At 41.0% G+C, this 22,180-nt stretch overlaps 1 protein-coding gene across 5 annotated transcripts in view; it reads left to right on the top strand.

Annotated features, from left to right (window-relative positions):
* LDLRAD4 (low density lipoprotein receptor class A domain containing 4) overlaps positions 1-22,180 on the top strand; it is a 294,851-nt gene that overhangs the window by 109,596 nt on the left and 163,075 nt on the right. For 2 of the 5 annotated variants that reach the window (XR_008746606.1, XM_027792215.2), the window contains exon 1: positions 4,754-4,901. The exons of the other annotated variants lie outside the window; for them this stretch is intronic. Coding sequence is in view for 1 of the 2 variants with exons in the window: in XM_027792215.2 (XP_027648016.1) it covers positions 4,856-4,901 (46 nt within the window). In the remaining variant the exon portion in view is untranslated. Of the gene's footprint in view, positions 1-4,753; positions 4,902-22,180 lie in introns of those variants that run through there. 5 annotated transcript variants of the gene reach the window in all.

The following is a 22,180-nucleotide window of genomic DNA, read 5'->3' on the forward strand; positions in this document are numbered from 1 at the left end:
GTAACAGTGGTGGGGATCCTGGACAGCCGGGGTCTATTTTTTACATTAGCTTTCTTCACCAGTGTGTTTGGACTGCTGGTTTAGGAGAACAGTGTGAATCTGAACTCCATCGTTGGGGAGTGTGTGGCACCGGGCCATCCAGGATGACCAAAGTATAAGGGGAATACTGTGGGATGGATTAGGAACCAGTGTATGAAGCCTCCTGACCTTGCAAGGTCAGTTTAGGTCCATCAGGATTTTATTAGCTCCATCGCAGCACAAGCTCTGTCAGACCTGGGCTGACTCGGAGGCATTCCTGCCATCTGACCCTCAGCACTGCTGGTGGGATTATTAGCTCTGGCACTATGGAAACCAGAATAAATAGTAAGAGGTTGCTCTGTGCAGGGGCCCCCTGCCCTTCAGTCTGGCAATGACTTTTCCTGTCACCTTCTGATCCCATTCTGTCATAGCTTCATATCTTCTCCCTCACACCTTTCCCTGGGGAAGTGATGGCACCCTCAAATCGTTCCATAATCCCTTGCAGCCTTGCATCTCAAGGTCATTGTCACTGAAGCTTGACCTTGGGCCATATCCAGAGAGCCCGAGTTACTCCCAAGGAGCAACTCCTCAGCTTGGCTGATATTCCCCCAGGCCCTGCTTTAGCAGAGAGACTGAACGCATCTGTTAGGAGATCCTCGTGCCCACAGAAACACAGCTTGGTAGAGCTTCTCCAGTTCCCCCAGCTCTGCTCTGTACCCCCCTGGCACTCAGAACTTTTGCTGCATTTCTTCTGCTGTGTTTCACGCTTTCCCAACCTCTCTCCCCTCTTCCCCCATCAGTGCCTAAACGCCCTCTCACTGTGCTGAGGCTCCTCCATCCCTCCCCATGTGTACATATGGTCTCACTTCTCTCCCAGTTTTCCTACCTTTCTGTTGATCTTCCTGATTTTCACTGCTTTCCTTCACCTTCTTTTGTTTCCAGACCCCTTCCACTTCCAGACCAACCTAATTCCAGGTTGTCAAAAAGCCTCTTCCCCTCTTCTCTAGACTCAACCCTTCCTCTCTTTGTCTGCCCCCCTCTGGGGTGAGTACCTTTCCCCACCTAACATCTCTTCCACGATGACTTCTGCTGGTTTGTGTGGGACCTTTCTTTACAGAAAGGCGATCTGGAAGCCTGCTTCTCAGTTTGGCTTCTCTCCCCACATCTTGTTTTGCTTAACTGCTGGCGTTTTGGGTGGAGACGTGTCTGGCATGGGGGTGGTAGTTCCAGAATAGGGAGGCTCCTTGAGGGGATTACATGGGAGACCAGGTAAATTGCTCCAGCAGATTGCGTATGACCCAGTTGGCCATTATTCATTTAGGCAATGGAAGAGTGAGGGAAGTTGTGATAACCATTTAAAAGTATATGGAAATTTCATGTAAAGAGGAAGGTAGTAGAAACTCCTTCCCAGTTCTGCTGGGGATAGAGCATGACAAGCTTACTGTGGTGGAGAGATTGAGGTTAGACATTAGGAAAATCTTTCTAATGGTAAGGATAGTTAAGAACTACAGCCGATTGCCTAGGGAGGTTGCGAAGTCCCCATCACTGAAGGTTTTTAAGAGCAAGTTGGACAAATACCTGTCAGGAATGGTTTATGTATAGTTGATCTTGCCCTGGGGCAGGGGAACGGACTTCATGAGAGCACTTCCAGCCTTACTTTTCTGTGATTCTATTACTGCTGGTTCCCTGGACAATAAATGTACATTTTCAAAGTTAGTAACCCACCTGCACTACTCTGTCTTCTCTGTGTTTAAGTAGATTCTTTGGAGCTCTTGGAATAATTGACAAAGGACAGCTTTAGAGTCTTGGGTGTTTAAAGTCTTAACTCTCTTTTTGCTGGAGTGTTGCTCTGCTGCATTCCTTCTACCCTGGCCTTCTTTAAACATCTTATTTTTGGGGTGTGTGACATTTGTTTCTGTGTCTGGGCAACTTGTATAGAAATATTTTAGTGTTACAGAAATACTGCATCCATTCTTCTGTTTCATAGTATGCAAGTATTTTAAGAAAAGCCTTTACCACTCTTAGACAGTGAACATATTTAAAGGTAATTGTTAAGAATAATAAAAAATAGGACAAAGCCAAAGCAACTACCCTTTGAGTTTGTTTTCTTTGTTATGAATAAAACTATGAGCAATTTACTTAGCACGAAATATATAACTGGTGTATCTGCAGCTGAAGGTAGCCTTCTTCCTTGGAATTATAATTGAGGCTCAATGTAAAACAGCAAAACAGGTTTGAAATGTCTTCTAATAACTATATAATGTAATTAATATTAAAAGCAGTTGAAAACTCACTTATACATTAACACAGGTCTCCCACATTGCTGCTGTCATTATTTGCATGATTTTCAATTACAGATAAACATCTAATTTAAAAAATACAACTTGAATATGTAGCAGAACATTTTCATCCCCCTCTGTTTGTTTTATTTTCATCTGCCTCTCGAAGCTGGTCTGGCCTTCCTAAAATCTCTGAAGTCTTCTTAACAAATGCATTCTTATTTTAAAAATTTTCAAGGTTACTGTGTCACTCATGGACAACTCTTACTGCCTCTTAGTTCTTGGGAGAAACAGATTGCTTTTTGCAATGCCCCTTACTCAGCACACAGATAGTAACAGATCACATTCCATTGTATTCCCTTAGATATTTTATTTAGTGTGCAATTTTTGGAGTACAGATAGTATTCTCAGCAAAAATACATGGAAGAAGATATAACTGTAGTTCCTATGATTTTGCTATCTAAAAATGTTATGTTCAGTAGCATTCAGCAAAACTGGTTTTGGTATAGTCGTGCATAGCCTGGAAGTCTCCTCTTCAGGGTTAAATGCTTTAATAGAATTACAAGAGAGTGAGAAACTGTGAAAATCAATTCGCAAACGCTGGTGCTGTGTGAGAGTGATAGCTTTTGGTCACAGCCTAGTTCTTCTGTTGTCCTTAAGATGAGTGATTAAAACAGTAATACTTTCTGCTTTAGGTCACTCTTCAGATCTGAGAGGTCAGCTTTTAAGTTTTGATCCCCAACTTTGTGTAGGTGAAACACTGTGTTTTCTGCTCTTTCCTTTCACCTCAAGAAAACAGATAGTCCTCTGCACATGTCTGGTTGAAGAACTGTTTAATCTGTAACCGGACAGATACTGCCTTTGGTAAGTCAGCTGCGGCAGTTCTTACGCAAATAGAGGGGCATTTCGCTCAGGCTGAAGATTTCATGGTTTAAATGCTTCTCCTTTCAAATTTTTACTTAACTGGAGTAGAAGACCTTCTTGCCTGTTTGCTTGTTTCAGTAAAGTACTGCATCCTTTTCCATTTGCTAAGGGGAAGAGTGGGAGAATTTGGGTGGCAGTCGCTCCCAGAAGGTGGCCTTGCTGTGTGAAGCCACCTGGAGCTCAGAGAACGTGGAGGCAGAGAAAGGTGGAAAAGAAACCAAGAGGGCTTGAGAGGAAAAGGAGCGGTGTGGTGCCCTCTGAAACACCTTGAGAGACACTGGACTCAGGAAAGGATCCTCCACAGACCTTGAACTGCAGGCATCATGTAACACCATTCCTGTCAAACTCCATCCTAAAATTATTACTCTGATCTGGAAGGAATTTTTTTTTTTTTTAATTTTAAATTAATTTTCATTCATATTTGAGTTAATTTAAATTCCATTTTAAGTTACTTAATTTTCAGTGTAGATGTGGTCTTGGCTATGTGTGCATGATCCACTTGTTCTTATGACAGTCCAGAGCCCAAATGCGGGGCTGTGGATTGGGCAGGCCGCAGTGAAAGCAGGCTCAAATTTAGAGAAATGTCATGGCCAATGCTATTATTAAAATTATTTTGTGAAGTAGCGTGTTGCTGGAAATGGCAAACTTCTTCCCAAAGTCATGGGGGGGAATGCTGCAGCATGTTCAGGGAGGATGTTGAGCCCGGCTCCTCACCTTTGATAACCATTTTTAGTAGATGATACTCAGCTGTAGCGTTACCATTTGCAAAGCTGATGGCTTTTTGGAAATGCCCATCTGCCATTTCTCATTTCTTAATAGTACATGTCGCAGTGTCTTCGCATGGTACAACTTAATCAGCCAAATGGCCAGTTCCAGACTGAATGACAGTAAATTTTGCTGTAAATATGCTACATTTCAGTGTTTAATCATAATAAAAAGGCAGACTTTTTTGAATGGACAAAACGAATGTGTAGTCCCTCAATAAACCCCATAAAATAAAAAGCAGTGAAAACTGGTTGTTAAATTGGCAGTGTATGTTTTCTGTTAATTATTTGTAATTAATTAGGTGCTTTTTAAAAATTATTTTTTAATATTTACTTGTAAGAGAAGAGATGGGATATGGCGTTCGGGCTGTGCCAGTGGCTGGCCGAGGGTGTTTTCGCTGCTGGAAAAGCCCCTCTGCACCTGCAGGTAGCGCTGCGGCCGGTGCTGCTTCCGAGGGGGAAGGAGCCTCGGGCGGCGGCCGTGGCGGGCGGCCAGGACCCCCGCGCAGGAGCCGCTCGTCGCGCCCAGCGCCCGCCTGGCGGGAGGCGGCGTCCCGCCCGCCCCGGCTCCTTGCGGCGGGCAGGCGGGCGGCCCGGCGCCGTCCTGCAGGGGGCGCCGCGGGGGGCCGGGCCGGGCCGGCGGCGGGAGCGGCGCTGCCGCCTCGCCTGGGAGCAGCAGCGGGAGGCGGCCTGGAAGCGCGTTCCGGTACGCGCTTAAAAAGCCCCTAAAGAGGAAGCGTAAAACCCAAACTGATGAGGAACGGCTGAAGCACTTGAGTGCCTCAGCCCTTCTGGAAGCTGGGGAGTACAGTGGCCGAGTGGAAATATGAGCCATATTAGCCCAAACCTAATTTTATTCACATAAAAACGATGCGGGGTGATCCCAGGCACTCGGCTCCAGGCGGCGGTGTTTTGGGTGAGTAGCATGAGGTGAAGTTTGGACTACGGCTTTGCTGCTTGGTTTTTCTGTAATGTCAAGCAGGCCGTTTCACTTTATATTCGATCAGTTTTCTTCTACCAAAAAATAAATAATATGAATTAATGTTACATTTATTTGTTGTATGCTGTGGCAATGCCTTTACAAATCAGAACTTGCAGTCTGGGTAAACAGAGAAGTGAAAATACTTGACGTTGAAGGATAAATGTTGTGGTGAAAAAGCCACAAAATTGAGGAGGAGGTAATACCACGTATACAGAGTTAAATGTCACATTTACTTCTCTGGTACTTACACCCTTCTACTTTTTCGGAAGAGAGGCCAGGATGCATGGGGATTAATTTACTTGTCAGGCCTTTTTTTTGTAGCTGTTTGGTTTGGGTTTTGTTCAGAGCAGAGCTTCTTACAGATGGACACAGTCCTTCCTCTGAGCCTTTCTACAAACGCGCACGTTCCGGTGGCTGTATCTGCTGCATCTCCCATCCTGGGGCATGGCTTTCCTCACAGGAGCACTCTGTGATGGAGCAACCGGGACCCACCCAAAGCACGCACCCCGTGCTGTGCCCCTCCCAGGTTTTCTCCCTGGGCACTGCCCAGCCCCTGCTCCAAACCCTTTCCAGAGGGATTCTCCCACCCTCTTTAATTTCTGCTCAACCCTCAGCAGCACTGAATAAGCAAAATGTTTGGTTTCCGGTAGGATCATTACTTGCTGGTAGGGTGCAGCCTTTGAGCCCTGCCAGCCTCTTGTGAACACCCAGAGATACTCTCTGCCCTGGAACAGAGTAAGACACGATACTCTGATTTATCTGTAATAACACTGCTGCTTTCTGAGATCCATCTTTTCTAAAGTTATGCTCACGTAGGGCTGAGAAACTGCTGATTTCTGAACCAGGGGGGTTTTGGCAAGTGGGCTTTTGACAGTATCTGGAGCCCAGAAACTTGGGGTTTGATATCAAAACAAAATTCTGTATCGTATTTGAGTTCTTTCCTGTAGTCACTCCGCTATAATTTGACTGTAAAATTTACCCAGTAGTTTGGGCAGCTGAATCCCTAAGCTTTCTTTAAAAACCATCGAGATGTGTTTCCCACGGGTTTAAGCAGATGTATCTGTGTGCAGGTGGCAAACAGGGGCACTCTCCCTGCTCTTCACAACCATGGGTCTGTTTCCACATTCTCTCATGCTGGGATTAACAGTCTGTTAACAGTGAAGAACAGGTTGAGCAGTATGTCTTTCATACATTGTGGGGTTCGATTTTTATTTCTTAATTTTTTCTCTCCTTATTGTGTGCTCTTTGTGTCCATAGCTTTCTTGCTTTCCTCGCTACAAAGTCACTCCCTTCTGATTTAAGGGCAAGAATAGAAGGAGCTTTGTTTGAGGGGTGAGGAGTTAACAATGAGGATTTTTCATGACGAAAACGCCCAAAAAAGAATCCAATTCTACAGCCAGCATCTAAGCAGCATCTTCAATCCACACATCTGAGGATAAGCTTGTGTCTGTTGTTAGTGGGTGAAATAGCTTCGTTCAATGCTATTTGATTGCTGACAATGCTGCACTGCAAGCGTTTGTGTTGTAGGTGTACATATGCTGAGGTGGTGGGAGGAGGACCCAGGATAAGGTATGGGCTTCAGAAAATCCCAGAAGACTTGCTTGGATGTGGCTTGTTCAAGAATTGTCTGTTTGTCCTGGAGGCTTAGACTGTACAAACCAGTAATTTATACTGGCTGAAGACAGATTCACAGCCTGGCTGTGTACTCAGTTGGTCCTTGATTTAAACGAAAAAATTGGAGTATGTGCATGAGTCTCCATTTTTCCCCTTCCTGAGCTTTATTATACTTGATTTGTTTATCTCAAAAGAAATACTTTCAAGATAATATCTGCTTCCAGTTGCTCAGAGCAAGAATTTGAAGAGACACATGACCTGCTACGACAATGCAAGAGTAAGTTCAGAAAAACTTCACTGCTCTCAGTTCAGGATGTCGGTGGCATCTGTGAGCTAAAGACACTTCTCTTTTTTTCTGTAGAGATCATAACTTCTGTATCCAAACCAGTGCTGTTTATAGAAATCGTTGGAGAGTTTCTGTGTAGTAAAAGGAATAGGGGTGAGCTCCAACAATAAAGTCAACAAGTATGGTTCTTGAAGATGTTTTTATTCAGTGCCTTCTCTAGTGTGTGCATGGAAAAAGTGACATAGCATTGACTTACTGGCTTTTGTACAATCACTCAAGTATGTTACTGGTTTAAAACCGTATTATTCTACTTTTTGATACAAACAAGGTAGTGTTCTCTCGGGCATATGATCCCTGCTTATAGTGATCAGTGTTGCACTGAAGAACCTTCAGCTGATATGGGGACCCTGCTGTGCAAAGGTAATGAAGGCCAGCCCCTTTTAAAATCTCAGTGTCTAAAAAAGGCAAGATAGAAGCAGACAGAAAAAGTACTGCTACTGCTGTCCTCCATATGCAGATAGGCAACTAAGGCACAGATGAAATATTTACGTGGAGTGAGCTAGAACTTGGCAGACCTGAGAACTAAAGCTACAGCCTCTGAATCTGAACCCAGTAGGAAGGGTGAGATTATAACCACAAGTACTAATGTATTTATTTTTATCTCCTAGTCAGCAGTATACCTGCTGCACTATTTTCTTGTATTTCATCTGTTGTATCTTTATTCTTTTTACTTGCTGCCATGAGGAGAAGAACATAAGTCAGTAGGATTTTTGTGGAAACTAGAGGTTTGCTTTATGTCAGCATTCCTGGAAAGAATTTCTCTGAAAAAGAATTACAGCTACCCATAAAATATGTGACACAAACAACCCTTCTCATCTGCAGGTATCAATTGTGCATTGGCAAGAAGGGGGTGCTGGGATACCAGACTGCTTGAAGGATATGGGACATTACTTAAGGGCTTAAAAAAAATAATGTCATTGAATTGCCAACTAGAGAGCAGGATTATTGAAACTTATGGGAACAAAATTTAGTGAGATGAATACAAATAAATCTGTCCATGGTAGTTGTACTTCTTTTTCAAGGATCTTTAAATGCAAAATATGATGTTCATTAATGTAATGCAGGCAGGCTCATTGCTTTGTTGCTTTATACATGTATGAATCAGACTTACATGATGTCTTAAGACCTATTTTGAAGAGCCTTAAAAAGGTCTGTTCTTTATGTAACTTGCTTTCTCTGAAGGAGGAAAGGCAGGTTTTGTGGAAAGATCCTATTTTATACTACAACTAGTGGTCTGTTTGGAAAGCAAACAAACAACTTACCAAAACCCACAAGTATTCAGGCATATGAGCCCTTTACCTCCAGGAAATCTTTAAGTAAGCATTTGAGATTCTTCAGTTTGCTAAGGGCCATCTTCTGCTACATAAGCAAAACAGAATTAAAACCAGTCATGGACAGCCAGTGGGGAGAAAATTCTCATGCAAGTGAAATTGGCTGTTGCTGTATTAGCATTTTGCTTTCAATCAGTATTGTGATTGTGAGCAAAATCCCCCAGTTGGCCCCATTCGTGGTGCTGTGGTTCAGCTTAGAAGATAGCTTTGTTGCCACCAGAGTAGCCAGTGCTTGCTAACAGAAGACTAGAGAAGGTAAAGTTGCTTTTTTCGAGCTGTTTGATACCTGTGACCTAACGAAGAGGCAGTGGGATGCTGGATGTGTTAATGAGGGAACTAAGGAAAGAGAAGTGAGACCTAGGGATAATAGCTGAAATTAAGTGAACTTGCAGAATTTCACCCTGAAAGAAATACATGCTTGAGTCTACCACCTGGAAAGAGTGTTTGTGGAAAACCAGAAGATGGATGTCAAAGCCTGACTTGTGATGGTTGCGGAAGGTAAAGCTGAAGATGAAGTTAGATGTGCATGCAGTGGTTAATGTGATTCGCTTAACAGTGAGTGCTGTCACTACAACCACACTGAAGTTCTGCCAACAGTGGGTTACAAAAACCTTTAAACACTTGTACAGGGAACAAACTCTGGAAATCTTACCCTTAAACTGACAGTCTTGAAACAGTTTTAACTGTGAAAGAGCTATACTCATTTTTCAGAAGAGTTTCATAAGTCTAGTGTGCTGATTCTTAGTTTTTCTGTTCTTAAATATAGGGCCACTGTCTAAAAGTCATATCAGTGTGAAACTGTGTAGACATTACATGATGCCGAGAAAGGACTTGCCAGGTATTTATAAATAAATTCCTGGTGCGCTCCCATTTTCCTTCCTCTTGTCTTTGCTATTATCCCACACATTTGCCCCCAGGCTTTCTGTACTCTTTTTGTAGATATACTAGTAGTAATTCTCTTTTTCTGATTTTTGTTCTTGAAGAAAATAGATCAATTATACAGTGTAACGCTGGTTAGGTTACAGCTAATAGCTACAGCTCTTAACCTCACATGTTCTTTTTTTACCTCTGTGGTAATAATGAATCATTAAATTGAGTGGAGCAGAGTCCTTGAGATATAGAAGTAGGATTTTTTTTTAACAAAGGCATTCCAAAATGATAACCTTAAAACTTCTTTTATTGATTACCATTGTGTAATGTTGTCAGCATCTTATGACTGTTAGGAGGTTTAAAAAGTGCAACTTAAACTGTGAGAATAGTGTGTAGAAAATTTGTGTACCCTGTTACAGCAGGCATGCTTTTATTGTATTTGAATCTTTCAAGATTATTCTCTGGAAATCAGAAATTAAAGAACAAGATAGTCTTCGTATAAATGATAGAAGAGATCCCATTTTAATAATACTTGATCAGCTGCTAAGAACGCTTAGTTTTGCTGAACATGTCTACCAGAAGAGACAAAATTGAATTATATGTCCAGTTCATTTAGAAAGCAGTATTTTGAGTCTCATAATGTTAAAAAGTATCAGATGTGCCTTTAGTACAAGGGGAAGATACATTACTGCTCTGGTCCACAGTGAAAATAAAGTATGTATTTTCTCACTACTGTGCAGATGTTCTAATGTAGTGATGATATTCTTACTTGTCACTGTTAACTTTGTTGATTACAAATTACTAAATCAGGTAGTGTGAAGTGAGACAATAACCCTCTCCTGTCTCCATTACTTTCAGTTTGTTCTGCAGCTTTTTTTAAAGTAATACTGTTTGGGTTTTTTTATTCTGTCAGGTTTTACAACAGAAGTAGACTCCACAAGAAGTTACAGGGGTTATAACATCTGTCATTAGATTTCTGTGTTCTGTACAGGTAATAATCAGTGAAGTTTAGCTGTCAAGAGTTTGTATAATAGGAAGAATTAAGGAGAACTGAAACTGCATCCCTAAAATAGCAAATAGTTTTGTATTAGAGTAAGATATTAAAAAAACAACAAAAAATCGAAGGAACAAAGGCTAAAATAAAGCTGATTGGAAAAACTATGATGTTTATCAGACTGAAGATGTGACATAGCTTTGCTTTTCTGTTCTCAGTAGTAAGAACACTTAGTTGCATTGTCTCAGGGATTTCCCTAGGAAAAAAGATTACTCTGGATTTTACTTCATATGACAACATAGTTGAAATTTGGTATGATTACTTTCTTGACGGCTGTGCATCTGATACTGACCTACAGTAGTAGGTGTCATGAAGAGTAAATTACATATGATTTAGAGTTCAGATATTGATATTAGCAGGTGCGTGGCTGCATACTGTGTCAAATGTAATGACATTCATCCTTAGATTTATTCTGCTGGACTTTATTGTTAGATATTGGAAGATTCGGTTTCCCCTAATGACTTATGCTGACACTGGAAGACATTACATATCTGATGATCTCATGGGTACTCTTGTTATTGAGAAAAGCTATTCCATTTGCTGTGAAATATATTACATTGAGTTACACATCCCTGTATTGGTAATTTCTACAAGGCAGAAATTATAGGGGGTGGTAGTTTCCTTTATTAGACCATCTGATTTAGTTGGACAAAACAGACAAGCTGTGTGCATTGCAACTCCTTATTCAGGTCTGTGAAAAAGCTCCTGAATGACAGATCTGCATGCTCCAAACCTTGCTGTTTTCCGCATGTATTTGTTGATCAATTAAAAGATAACTTGTCTCTTTATAAAGCTTGCCTTGATTAAACTGCCACGTCTACAATAAACCACAACTTTGTAATTTCAGCCTTTGCCATTCAGGACACATACGCTTATTTTCTTAGAACTGCCTCAGTTAAAGTTACTTTCAGCCATTTTGCTTTGTGCTGAGTTCTCCCTTCACATTTTCTTGCTCTGGGTATAGCCAGAAGGGCTGACTCTTCTACCTAAGCTCAAATGAAGTGGTGCTAAAAACGCGATTAAGCAGTTGAGGCTGCTATTTGCTTTTCAGTTTATGTTGTTCCCATCCACTGAGACTTCGCTACAGACCTTATTGGTAGCCAAAGTATTTATTTTGTGGCCTATCATATGTGATTTAAACAATCTATTTAAAGCTTGGTTTCATGCTTCTCAGTCAAATCACCTTGTCTTCAGGGGCATGCTGTACAGCATTGCATCCTTGTAAGGGGAATTTTCCTAGAGCAGGTAAGTCACTTTCTTCTTTGTAGCATTTGTAGTTTTCTGTCAGTTTGAATGAACCTCATTCCTCCTGATCCCCAGCTCCTCTCAGAGCTTTGTCTACACTCCACTACTGACTTTGCCATGGAAACCTTTTTGGGTCCAACAACAGTGCACACAATGGATTTAATACACAGAAGAGAAGTGCCGGTCCTCTCACAGCTGCCCTGTGCATATGCCACCTTTCTCATGTCTATCTGATGACTGATCCGAAAGGGAAAGAGCCTTTGGATAAGACTCACTATCTCCACTCAGGAGTTGTGGTTCAGCTGGTAGCCTGAGAACCTGGGTGTATGGCTTTCTGTCTCTTCCCTTCGGACAGGCGAGCAGTGGTCAGATGGGAGGTTTTCCTGGAAACTGTAATGTCCCCTCTTGCTCCAGCTCACAGCCTGAGAGACTGGCTTCTGCTGGCTCTGACAGTCCTGCCATGACTTGAGCAAGCTGACTGTAGTGGTTTCTGTGGAAGAGCTATGCTAAGAAGCGACTGGAAAATCCCTTCTATCAGCATAATGGACTGGTGTGTGTTTTTTGAGTTACAACACATTCTGAAAAAGAACAAGATTTTTTTAAGACCACTGTTTTCTCTTCCTGAGAGATGATCATGCATAAGGACCCTTATTATAAAATTGGGATATGTACTTGTTGTCTTTAGTTAGAAACTTTCTGTCATCACCCTAAAGGGGCTCTGCTTATGCTGTTTAACTATGCAAGTATTTGTGATTCAAATGTGTGTAGGGTGATGAACAGAAACGTGGCAGAAAATTTATCATTACCAGTTACGAGCAGAAATGGTTTGGGAATCTTGATAATCCTGGATTTCCTGTGCTTTAACATCATGTGTTACTCTCATTTATTCTATTTTTATAAAGAATACATGGAAAACTTGCAAGAGCCATCATGTAGTGGTTTTTTTTCTGTGGTTGTTTTTTTGCAACTACTTAAGCACATTTTGCACTTAAAATTCTCCATGAAACTGTAACTTTTTCTAAGAAAGGAAGTTTTAATACTGAAGTAGCACTTTTTTGTTCCTGTAGTAACTTTTTTTCTTTTAGTGTTAAACTAGTTACTTGAAACCTTGGAAAATTTTCTCTAGTGAGTTTTAAGACAGATGTGGTAGATTTCATATTTCATGAGGAAGGAAATATCTATGAAAAACCTGGAAATACCCATTATAAGGAAGATGTGTCTAAGGTGTGAAGTGCAGATAGGTTGAGAACTTCTACAAACTTCTAAGAAACTTGAAGTTTATGTTTCAGTGTAGTTTTCCATCTAATGATTTATTACATTGCCAAATAACATTGCTAATATTAATGGTAGATCTTTCATCAGTTTTTACAATGTTTGATTTTCATGCTGAGTTCAACAGAGCCAGATTCTGTATGATATTTTTATAATAATAGGCATTATTTCTATCATGACATCCAAAAAGCAGCTGTGGCAGTTCAGCAGCTCAAGCACAAAACCTTCTGACTTTTCCCTTTTCATTATGGTTAGCAATAATTTGTGTGTGTGTGTTACCTTAAAATATGGTTTTGAATATTTTTAAGCTTGAATTAGTTTTAATCCTAGAGGACCAGTGTCTGTTGACTGTCTGTGGTAAAAAGGAAGGAAAAACATACATATGAAGCTCATTTTCAGAAGCTAACTGGCATTGCCAGCAAAAATTGTGACCTTATCAATATTAGTTTAGTCTGAAAACTTGTGTACCATGCGTATGTTTTCTGCAGGGTGAGAAGAGAGTAGGAAGATCACTGGATGTAAGACAGGGGGGAAACTGACACACAAATAAGGCTATCTCCTTTTGCCCGTGCAGGTAATGTTGTATGCGTCAGGAGTTAGTTTACTGCGCAAGGTGTTCTCCTTCAGTACTAAATCTGCCAGCTCAGTAAATCCCAGGCATGCTTAATTATCCTGTTCATTTTTCTGGAGTAGGAGAACTGGGAGAGGCACCTGGGTCTGTCATAGACTGCAAATACTTCTGCGCAGTTTACAGTTGTTACTGCAGAGGAGACTTCTTCCCATGAGCATTGGGTGCTGCTTGCTCACTTGGAGTTGGGAGCATCAGCTGGCATTAGGGCTAGCATGCAGCTGCAGAAATGCAAGGTCCCTGTTTTGAGGTGCAGTCCTACGTCCTGTTGAAAGTCCTCCTACAGTCCTATTGACATTGGTCTGTTGAGAGACATATTACCACCACTGTGCTGGGGACTGAAGACACAGCGTCAAATGAAAGTGAATTTGAGCTCTTGACCCATTGGTATTAGTGGCTGAACTGACAATAAAATAAAATGGCTGTTCAGGTTTTAATAGCAGTTTAAGACGAGTTACTGGTCTCTATTCACTTGTAGGTCTTCTCAAAATTATCCTTCCCTGACATACTGGGGAATGTGATAACAAACCAGAGGCAATCTGTAGCTACATTCACTTGCTTGCTAATTGTGCTTTTATTTTTATTCCTCTTCAAAAGTGTTCTCAGGGTGCTGGGGGCTCAGCATATTCATCATGATGGCTGCAGCAGAAGTCTCAGAGCAGTTCTTTCAAACCTTCACACCTTTCTCATAAATTAGTAATTTATCAGTGCAATAATAATAATAATAATAATAATAATAATTGATCTGAATTATCCCAGAGCCATCATGAAATGATGGCTGTTTTGGTCAGGCCCAATTTCATGGCCTACAGGGTGGAGAGGTGACAGGGTCATGGACGATTGACATAGGTGTGATGCACAGTATTTTAAACAGAGCTATGGCAGCTTTCCATCCTTATGATGCCTTGCATACCCTGCTAATACTCTTTTCCTTCATGCAGGGATAAAGCATTTTCATTTATCTGACTAATTTGAAATAGTTGTGGAAGACATCACTGGGGACAAAGATATCCTTGTATATTGGTATAAGAAATTTATAATCATTCTTCCTTCTTCATTGAAATCCTGATCTTTGCAGTCTTGCAGTGAACATTAGCTACATTACTGACTTCACTGAGTACAGAGATTAGATCCTGAATGAAGTGAAGGGTATAAGAAGAATATGGATTAGTCTTCTAAGAGAATATTGCTCAAGATTTCTTTCTGAGGTGCCGTAGCTACTTCAGGAAATGAAAGATAAACAAGGTAAAGCTCCACTAGCCACTGCAGTGGTGCTAGTTATATGCTGACAGAATTGTTCTGTGTAGATGGTTGAAAAGAGATGCTTGGAACCCCTTCTGAACAAAAAAAGTGACTTTTCCTGCAAGATGAGACATGGAAGTGTTTGGTTTTACTTTTTCTTTGATAGGGATAAATACTTGGACTAAATGGAAGTCAACAGGAGCGTTATATCTCATCTGATAGCTGTCTGGGTGGCACAGTAGAAACGCTGGCAGTTTACATTGAGAAAATCTGTACAGATAACAGAAACTAAATTAATAGTTGATGAGAATTGAAAAAACTAATGGAACTAGAGAAATTATTAAAATTATTAATCAGTACAGATTCTCCTCAACACTGAGACACATTATAATGTTACTCAGTTTGCTAGTACCTTCCTTCTTACAGTCATCACAAGCTTTACATACCTGGATCATTTCACAGCAGCAGTAGTGGCATCATTATTGTTGTAGTTATTATTATTGTGGTTGGTTGTCACTGGCTGGGTGCCCACCAAAGCTGCTCTATCACTCCCCTCCTCAACCAGAGAGGGGAGGGCAAATGTAGCAAAAGGCTCGTGGGTCAAGATAAGGGAGATCACTCAGCAATTACTGTCATGGGCAAAACAGATGACTTGGGGAAATTGGTTTAATTTATTACCAATCAAATCAGAGTAGTATAATGAGAACTAAAAATCAAAAGTTAAAAACACCTTCCCCCCACCCCTCCCTTATTTCTGGGCTCACCTTTACTCCCTATTTCTCTGCCTTCTCTCCCCGAGTGATGCAGGGGGACAGGGAGCAGGGGCTGCAGTCAGTCCATCACACGCTGTCTCTGCCACTCCCTCCGTTGCAGGGGAAGGGTCCTCACACTGCCCTGCTCCAGTGTGGGGTCGGGCCTGTGGGAGACAGTCCTTTATGAACTTCTCCAATGTGTGTCCTTTCCATGGACTGCAGTTCTTCACAAACCGCTCCATCGTGGGTCGGGTCTCCCATGGGGTCACAAGCCCTGCCAGCAAACCTGCTCCAGTGTGAGCTCCTGTCTCCACAGAGCCACAGGTCCTGCCAGCAAACCTGCTTCAGCATGGGCTTCCCTTGGGGTCCCAGCCTCCTTCAGGTGTCCACCTGCTCCACCATGGCTCTCCACGGGCTGAGGGGCACAGCCTGCCTCACCATGGGCTTCACCACGGGCTGCAGGGGAATCTCTGCTCCGGTGCCTGGAGCCCTCCCTGCCCCTCCTGCACCGACCTGGGTGTCCGCAGGGCTGTTTCTGTCACATATGCTCACTCCTCTCTTCTGCTGCAATTGTGCAGATTTCTCTTCCCCACCCCCCACCTCGTAAATGTGTTACCCCAGAAGCACTGTCACCACCGCTGATGGGCTCAGCCTTGGCCAGCGATGGGTCTGTCTTGTAGCCGGCTGGTACTGTCACCATTGGATATTGAGAAGCTTCTAGCAGCTTCTCACAGAAGCCACCCCAGTAGCCCCCCTGCTACCAAAACCTTGCCATGCAAACCCAGTACAAGTATTATTATTATCATCATCATCCCAGCCCTAGATATGCTGAGGAAAGCCAAATAGCTTGCCCAGCATCATGTAGACTGGGGGAGAACAGTAGCTAAGAAAATAATTGTAATCTTTTTGTTTCAAGTTCTTAGAAAATCTTCTAATCTTCTCTGACTTTTCAGAAATAAAAAATTATAGACTCTTAGTTAAGGTAGCATAATAGTTTTCCCCTTGGATCTTTTGGTATACAACCTTATGCATTCCCTTCATGCTGCTCCAGGTTGGGAGAGCACCCACACTTTGCAAGACCTAAGTCTTGCATACTTTGCAAGTGTAATAGTGCAGTATTGCAGGCTGCTCCCTCTTACAAATTAGCAACCTGTACAGCCAGCAAATACCTTTACTCCTGAACATTATATGAAAGTAATTGAGGCTAGTCTTCTTGGTTGGCTGGCAGATTTTGTATGCAGACATCAGGTATTAAAATGGAAGCTGGAAAATTGTAGTGCAGTCTGGCAGGACTATTCCACGTGTGCTTGGAATGTGCTTTTTCGCTTTGCATTGCCTAATGCACATCATGTATTACATTGTTGATATATGGATTCAAATTCAGATGATACTCTGTTTAAAATAAAAATTTTTAAAAGAGTGTTTCCTATTAACCAGTGGGAATTTCCATGTAAAACAAGCCAGTATTTTTTTGATGGTTCTGCATTGAGATTTTGAACTCTACATTGTCCTTGTATTTAAGGAGTATGAAAACATTCACGCACTGACTACTTTGTGAAGGAATCGCAGGGTCAGACTTTGCTTCAAACCTTGGTCTACAATGCCTACACTTTTAAGTTTGCTGTTAGATCCATTAATGTAATAGTGTATGTCCCTGTATACAGTGGTGTGAATCAAAGGTGAATTTTGTAAGGGAAGAATATGGAAAGATTGGAATTTTTTTCTTTGATTTTTTTTTCTTTGTGAGGCATTTGCCTGTACGTTGTAAAGAAAGAAATTATTTAAAAAAAAGAGAACACTGGTATGATTCTTTCTATTAATCAGGTTATGCTTTCCTTGTTTTGCTGTTGATATGAGGCTTGAGAGAGAAAAAAAAATCAGAAGGCACTTACAGAAATCTTTATGCAAAAGGCAAGATGCAGACTGCTGATTGCTAGGCATTTGATATAAATAATCTTTAAGTGAAATAAATATGTGAAGCTCTATTAAAGTTGAAGATCTGATCTAGAGAGTTTTAAAGTGATTTAGAGGAGTAGTCCTCTCTCATCTTAGTTGTTTAGTTTTCACCATGTAGGTACGTGTAAAATTTCTTCACTTTGTCTCTCCACGGGATACACGAGAATGAAATACTCAATGTTTTAAAAAATAAAAGGGCAAACCACTCCTCTCTTTTTTTTAATGTTCCTTTTATATCTTTCTATATCTCTATATATGCGCATGTCAAAGAAGAGAGTGAGCAAGATATTTAAAATGCATGTTTAGAACTGGAATTCAGTGAAGCAGAGTTATCATTAAACTCTAATGTTTTATATATATAATAAATATATTTTTATAAATATAATTTTATAAATATAAATATAAATATAATAAAAACATAAAAAAAAATATATATGTGATCAGCCCCCAAAATCTCAAAAATGAGACAGACGCACTGAACGTCAGTGTATTGTTGGAAAGTTTCCTAGCCTGCTGTATCCATTGCCCATTTCTTTGATGCTTATAATTTTAATGCTAGTTTTGTAAACAGTCCGAGTATGTGAATTCCTCCTATCTTAGATATCATCAAATAGAATTTTTTTTACCCAAGTTTTGTCTGATGTAATTACACTTCTAAAAAGCTGCAGACTGGTAATTCTCTGAAGGACCCTAATGTGCTGTTTGAAAATCAGAAGTAGAATTAATTCTTTTTCTTTGGTTACTCCTTTGTGAGGTGTCTATTACCTGTCATTTTAAATATTTGCCCTAATAATTTAAGTGTTGCAAAGAACAGCATCCTACAGCCATATTCCCTAGAAATCACCATGGAAATCTAAAAGTGATGATTTAGTGTCCTGAGAAATAATGTTGAGGAACAGAACAAAACTGCATCCATCTAGTCTGACAATAGCAGCTCTGCCACAACTTTGCCTTTCAAGAAGAGTAAGCACATACTTTGCTGTGTCACATCACATGAATGTTGATGGTTTAGTCACAAGATAATATAACACTTATTAATGGTATGCTTAATGTGTGCTTTTAGAATAAGTTTTTTTCATTCCATATTTTAAGCTTTGACAAAAATAAAACTGTGTGAGATCATGTTTGGAAATCTAGAAAACATATTTAAACCCAAACTGTTCTCTCTCAGACGTGCTACCATTTAAGCTATGCATTTAGCAACTGCAATATATTCTGAAAACTGCAAGTTACTACTGTTGCACATGCATATCTGTTTATATTTAAATATAAACATGCTCATCTCTTAACTGGTTAATCCCATTTTGAAGCCTTTTACGACTGCATACCATGTGCCAGTAAGTATTAGAGTGTGCATTTGCTGTTTAAGACAGGTAACCTCCTTAAAAACCCTTACACATAGGTCTTTCAATGAAATTTTTGTTAAGTTTTGTATAACCTTAATCTATTATGAAAGGAGCTTTCTGTCCTTTGGAATGACCTTTTATCAGGGTGTGTTTTCCTGTCTCTTAGGTAGTAGAGCACATTAAATAAATTGCTGTCAACTCAAATACAGAGTTACTGCATGAAGTGTAAAAAGAGATATTTCAATATTATTTCCCTGTTCTTATTAATTACGACTCCTCTAGCTAGTTTGTTCTTAATCCACTGTAACACAAACCACAAAGGATTTGTGTAAGCCGTTGCTGAAGTACTTTAGTTGAACATTTTTTGTTAGTATTGCAAAGAACAGGTGGTGTTTGCACACTGGAAGCTGCATCTCAGCTCAGATCTTACAAACAACAGGTTTGATATACAAACTTATCAAAATGTACTAACTTGTTCACAGTGTTCATTTCATTGCAGCCTTCCTTATGTACCAGTAAATAGCTGAGAGCTTAAGTGGACTAAGAAAAAAATCAGGGAGTCTTATGATAACATTACTGTGGCATTTTACTCAACTTTGAATTTGATCCCCAAATATTTGTGTGCTAGGTTGCTCTTTACCTTACCTTGGTAGCTGTTGGACAGCACATTAGGGTCCTTCAGAGAATTACCTTTTTCTTTATTGAGGACGTGTGATCATTCTTTTCATATTCATCTACCTGCACGCAGCGCCTGCAAACCATAAGATGTTTCTAATCTGCAGCTTGGATTTTGGAATGATCACCTCTGTGGAGAAGTTTTTTTCTCTGTTAGTATAACATTCAATAGTAACACACTTTGTGTTTTAAAGAAGTATTTCCTAATGACAAGGAAAATTACTTTGTTTAAATGGTGTTTCTTAGTGTCTCAACATAATTTTTTAAGTCGAAGGACCCTAAGAGGGATATGATGGAACACAAGGAAGCTGTAAGAAATATTTTGTTCCTTCGTTTTTGCTTGAAGATTAGCAGCATGCTGTATTAGCTAGCTTTTTCGATTTACTATGAACTCCCTATTTGAAGTCTTCTGAGGATAGGCCAGAGCTAGAAAACTGACCTTGCTTTAATTATGTTGGCTTATAAAACCACAGAAAATTATCACCATCTCTGAACATATTAGTAATAATAAACTGGTACAATATGGCAAACTACCGTGCCCACAGTTAAAACGCAATTAGTTGCTCTTGAGTTTCCAATGCTCTGACTGTTAATGCAGGTATGGTTTTGGGTGATTCTCTTGTGTTCAGCACATCACTTGTATAATTTTTAACATGCTTTAACTTGTCATTGATACACTGATAACTTGAGCTGTAACTGGAGATTTGTTCTAGCCCATCTCTTGTCTCCACCCAAAAAACTCTGTAGGGCTTCTGATTGATATGCAGTGGCAGATTAAAATTAGATGGCTGAAACGGTTATCGCTGTCAACTGCCTACCCTGCCTCTCTGACAGACATTGCTGTCTCAAGGCTGGCACAGCTGATCTGCATGTCAGCCATGGTACTTTGCAGTCCAGCATATTAAGATAAACCACAGACAGAAATAATGTCCAGAAGAGCTGTAGGCTTGAAATAATGTGTCAGGATTTTGAGGTGTGGTTTGGAGATCAAATTCTATTTGGCTTTCAAACATAATGCATATTTTGTCAGCAAAGTCAGCTTCATATGTCAATGATCCTCCAAGCCTAGGTCACACAGTTACATGTGCATGACAGGCTGGCGTTCCCTCAGGTGTGCTGGTACAGTGGGCAGCAGGCCTTTGGTGTGAGCTAGGTGGTGATCTTTTTGCAAAACTGTTTTTAGGAAGAGGCAGAGATGGTTAACTTCTCAAAGCCAGCTGTGCCAGCAGGGTGCCAGGCTGTGCAGCTCCACGCAAGCCCATTGTACAGATGTCAGTTGTGAAGGCAAGACCTTACCATCACACCTGGGCACCCTGGCATCATCCTTCTGCCCTTGGTGTCCAGCTCCAGTCTCTCCCCTCCTCACCACCCTGCTGCTTAGTGGGGTGGTGCTGGGGTCAGGGGGACTGGCTGGTTCAAACAGACCTATTGGAAACTTCCTTAGTTTCTCTGTCTCCTTTCAGAGAAGTGGTCGCATGTGGATGGGAACTGCAGCCAGTGGTGGAGGAAGGCTGTGCCCCCTGCATTGGGCAGCAGTGCCAGCCCAAAGCGTTTGGTTATGGAGATGCAGCACTCCAGCTCATTTACCTTGGTTCTCATATGCAGCATAGTCATGGCCTGAGATTGTGAACTCTAGTTCTGTTCTAGAGGCACTGTTCATATACAGGTTTTGCATCATGTCAGGCTTGTGCCTCTTAGGTACTTCACTTAAACACACAGCCTATCTGCAGAGTTGAATGTAGTTTGGGGAAGGAAGAAAGCTATTTGCTTTGGTTTCCTGTAAACTCTGAAGTTTCCCAAGATACTGCATGGTGCGTGGATAGACACAGCACCATCCAGTGTAATGTGAACTGTATGTTCATGTTCACAAGCAGAAATGCACTGCCCTAAATGCACTGTTGCTTTTTAAATGATACCGTTTCAACAACAAAAAAAATTTATATGGTAGGGATTTTTTCAGGGGGCCTGTATCAGTGTTTTCTGCATAGTCTACTTTGTAAGCACTTCGGCCGTGGAAATTATGAAATAATCTTGGTTAAATAGCTGCTATATGGTCAAATATGTTGCTGATGCTTAAACAAAATTGCATAATTGTAGTGTGAAAGAATCTTTATTGAAACTATGCTGCTTAGGTTGCTAAATGAGGCACTCTCAACCCATAAATACTGACATTACTCTTTGCTGTGCATTCACATTTCTTCCCTCTTGGCTGGCTGTCCTGTGTACTGAAAGTTGGGAGCACTCATGGACAAAAGAGCATCTGATAGTTGTAATGGCTGTGCTTGGCAGCACAGACACCTGGAAGTGAAATGGAAATCTTGTGTGAAAGTGTGGGGGAACAGAGCTTACCTCCTTTCTCCACCACAGTTAATCTGCCTCTTCCCCTGCTGTCCCAGTATGGTTTGGACTGTTGTTCTAGTTAGTGGTGGTATTGCTGGAGCCTCACAGTGTCTGCGCCTTTGAGTTATTTTGATGCACTGCCAGAGCTTTTCCAGAGACTGTCCTGATGCAGACAATGGAAAGATAACTGCATTTTTCTTTAAAACAGTTTTTATTTCCATAAAAGCAGAAGAGACTCCTGAGACAAAGCAAAGGTACTTCTGTAGCCCAGGGGTGTTCTTCCCCCTCAGCATCACACAGACCCACTGCATTCAGTGAACATAGGAGGGATTCTCCAAGACATTTATAGCAGAAAATATTAGGCAATCCAAATGACTACCAGCTTTGCTATATGGAAATGCATATAGGTGAGAGTCTGTATGCATTTGTAACACAATGCATAAATGGGAGGAAGTGTTAATGGAAAGTGACTGAAGGAGAAGGCAAGGGGTAGAAAAGAGGAAATTTCTAATAGGAAAAACATTCCTTCATTTATTTTTTAA

Source organism: Falco peregrinus, chromosome 3 (genome assembly GCF_023634155.1).
Source record: "Falco peregrinus isolate bFalPer1 chromosome 3, bFalPer1.pri, whole genome shotgun sequence".
Classification (NCBI taxonomy): Eukaryota; Metazoa; Chordata; class Aves; order Falconiformes; family Falconidae; genus Falco; species Falco peregrinus.